Source organism: Rhagoletis zephyria, unplaced genomic scaffold, assembly GCF_001687245.7.
Source record: "Rhagoletis zephyria isolate East Lansing unplaced genomic scaffold, Rhagoletis_zephyria_1.1 Rzeph_scaffold_05231, whole genome shotgun sequence".
Classification (NCBI taxonomy): Eukaryota; Metazoa; Arthropoda; class Insecta; order Diptera; family Tephritidae; genus Rhagoletis; species Rhagoletis zephyria.
The window spans coordinates 1-3,143 of NW_016162314.1; the positions used below are offsets into that span (position 1 = coordinate 1).

At 37.4% G+C, this 3,143-nt stretch overlaps 1 protein-coding gene across 1 annotated transcript in view; it reads right to left on the minus strand.

Moving 5' to 3' along the window:
- Nucleotides 1–1,749: 1,749 nt before the first annotated feature.
- The window catches only part of LOC108371814 (presequence protease, mitochondrial), an 11,550-nt gene continuing 10,156 nt past the window's right edge, over nt 1,750–3,143 (minus strand). The window contains exon 4 of the mRNA XM_017627421.1: nt 1,750–3,143. Coding sequence (XP_017482910.1) covers nt 2,291–3,143 — 853 coding nt within the window. The 3' untranslated portion in view covers nt 1,750–2,290.

Sequence of the window (3,143 nt, forward strand, 5' to 3'; positions counted from 1 at the left end):
TAAATGTTGTTTTTGTACGATTGCTACAACCTGCAGTTGTTGAATCATGTATTGGAACATACAGATGTAATTTTGGTTCGCTCGATTTGGAGCGATCAGAGATGCCGTGGTTCGGGCCCAAACCGTATAAATACTATAATAGCCACGAAGGAGTGAATACCTACTAAGGCATTCAGTGTCTATGCGAAATTTTCAATATTTCTCCATTTATTAACCCAGGCAGCAAAAAATCCGAAAATCGATCCGAAAAAGGAAAAGGTCCCTTTACCAATTCCATTTGACGATCCGTTTTCCCACAAAAGTGTGCGGCAGACACGTATGTATGTATGTACAGACAAGTTCCGAAAATCGTTTGTGAAATGCATACTTTTTTGGCTATTTTTCTGAAATTTGCCATAAGCACTTGTAAAACGTTTGTTTTTGTTTTGCCCTGAAGTATAGGCACACACAGTGGTCTTGAAACAATGATAGGTATGACTAAAATGCCAACCAAAACTGCTTGCATACCTGTTTTGGAACGCACCCATAGATCAATATGCCGTTGGAATTAAAACCATATCTGCTCCTATGCCTAAAATATTGTCAAATGAAAATTTGGAAAAAAATTAACTGCAATTGTTAGTATTTCTTGTTCAACAGAGTATTATAAAGCTATCGTTTTGTAAAGGGTGAACACACCAAAACTGCGACACTTTGGGAAGCTTATAACTTACCAAAACGAATTCAATATTTTGAAATTCAAATACCATAAGCTGACCACATGACCTCAGTTGGACGTAGAAGAAATTTCATTTGAATTTGATTCATAGTTGAGTTAAAAATTGCAACCGAGTTAGAAACGAGACAAACCATTTTGCACGAGTTTATAAATGATCAGGCCTTAAGTACACGTAAAATTGCTAAAAAAATTAAAGATTGCACTATTCGACAGTTTGCAGGGTTTTAATCGGTACAAATAAGGCCTGGCAATTACGAGAAAACCAGGGAGCGGGGGTTAGCACATGGTCAAAGTGATAAAAACCGTGCTCGGAAGGTCCTCAGTGCGTTTTCGCGAAATCCGAAGATTTTGTCGCGTTATGTTGCAAAATCCGTACGCAGATCGCAGTTTTTCGTACAAAAGGTAAAGCGGAAAGCTTCATTGAGATGTTCTACAGCTATCGTCCGATAACCCTCCTTTCCCCGGTAGCGAAGACACTAGAGGCCTTGCAACTCCCGTACTTTAAGAACCACCTGACCCCAGCGAAGCATCAGCATGGATTCCGTAAAATGCACAGCATAACGCCATAAACACCCAGATAACTCGTGGCCTTAGCCGATACCGAACCTGTGAAAGAACTATTCTACGTTCCCACGACAGTCGGGTCTACGTAACCGGAACGACCCAGATAGATATATATCTGGCCAAGGACTGCCACCACTCCAGCAACACTCCCCAAAATCTCTTTGGGGAATTTGTATGCTGTTACAACAACAACAACAAGAACTATTCTAGTAGCGTGGGACCTGTCCAAGGCGTTCGAGACTTGATCTTTTTGAATCAATGCATTCATATTGTTTTCATTAAAAAAAAAATACCAAACAACTCTAAACTAGCGATTTGTTAAAGGAATGTTGCCTTTCTTTTTGCTATAAGCCTTTTTTGTATATCTCCCGACCCTACTTATTTTCTTGCCTACTTGAGTCTCTGATTAAAATATACACCATCCACATACTAATTACCGTAATTCAGAAAATTAAACATTCTCAAAATTTAATAGTTTCCAAAGTTCATTGTATTTTAGTTGCTATTTAAGTTCAAGTAAATAATTTAATAAGATCAATTTCTATTCGTTAACAAGCCATAAAATATCTTAAATATCAACATTTTGTGGGATTTCAATTATTTTTTTCAGAACCTCTTTTTTCTATGTAATCTCAAATAGTGTTCTAATAATATTAAAAAATTACCGTAGGAACGCTAAGGTCTTTTTGATTGAGCATATCGTGTATGAAAGGGCAAAAGTTATTTATCAATAAATATAACCGATAAAAAAATCTTAATTCAAAGCATCTAATTAAAAAATTAGTTAGTTAAATCATTAAAACACGTAGATACATCAGAGTGACGGAGGTTACAGAAACAAAAATTATTTAAATGATAGACAAGTACTCCTACAAATATAGTTCGCAATTTATGTATGCACATACATACATACATATACCCACATACGAATGTACTCGTACATAAATGCACCTATTTTGCCATTCATGCGTTTTATATGCCATTTTTTTGGTCTGAAATGTATGCTATTTAGGAAATGACTTTCCATTTCAAGTTTGTTGTCGCTTCCAAGTCCTTGTTTTCGGGACCAAGCAGACAACTACCAAAATGCGCAGGTTCATTTTTAAAGTATCGTTCAACAACTTGCTTTAGTTCGTCCACCGATGTGGAAAGCATTCGTGCACGGTAATTAGCGAACATTTCTTGTGAAACACCGTACAAGAAGAAGTCAATACCAACATTTCCAGGGGCTATAGGTGCATCCAACTGTTGCAAAACACCCAACTTAGCTTCAAACAAAGCTTGTTCAGTTAATTCCGTGTTGTGTTCTTGGAGCCAATTGTATGTATTATTGAATGCCTCAAGTGTTTTAGTTGAATTTGGGTCACGGTAACTGAAAAAACTAAATATGCCGTCTGAACCAATCCTAGCTCCCGCGCCATAAGCACCATTCTGTTCGCGTACTACTGGTAAAAGATATTTGGCGGAAATCAGTTTGGCAAGTACACGAAGTGTTGGGTGATCACGATGTGTATATGGTACGGCAAAGAATGCCTTGGCGCAATAGTTAACTGGAATATTCATTACAAAATGCTGTTGACTTGGTTCAAGTAAACTGATGCTATGTTCAGCATTCTTCTTCGATTGTGGATCGTTTGGCATATTTTCAAGGAATTGCTCGTAGTATTTTGTAAGCGACGGATAGAACTCTTCCGATGTGTTTAGGGCGCAGCGCATAACGTTCTTCACAAATAATTTCTGACCCAGCGTCTTCAACTTTGCTCTGATCTCTTCAGTCTTGTTTTGTTTCACATAAGTTTTCATGAATTCAATATGCTCTACGCCGGCAAGATGAGATTTTAATTTAGCCGCATTTGTTATC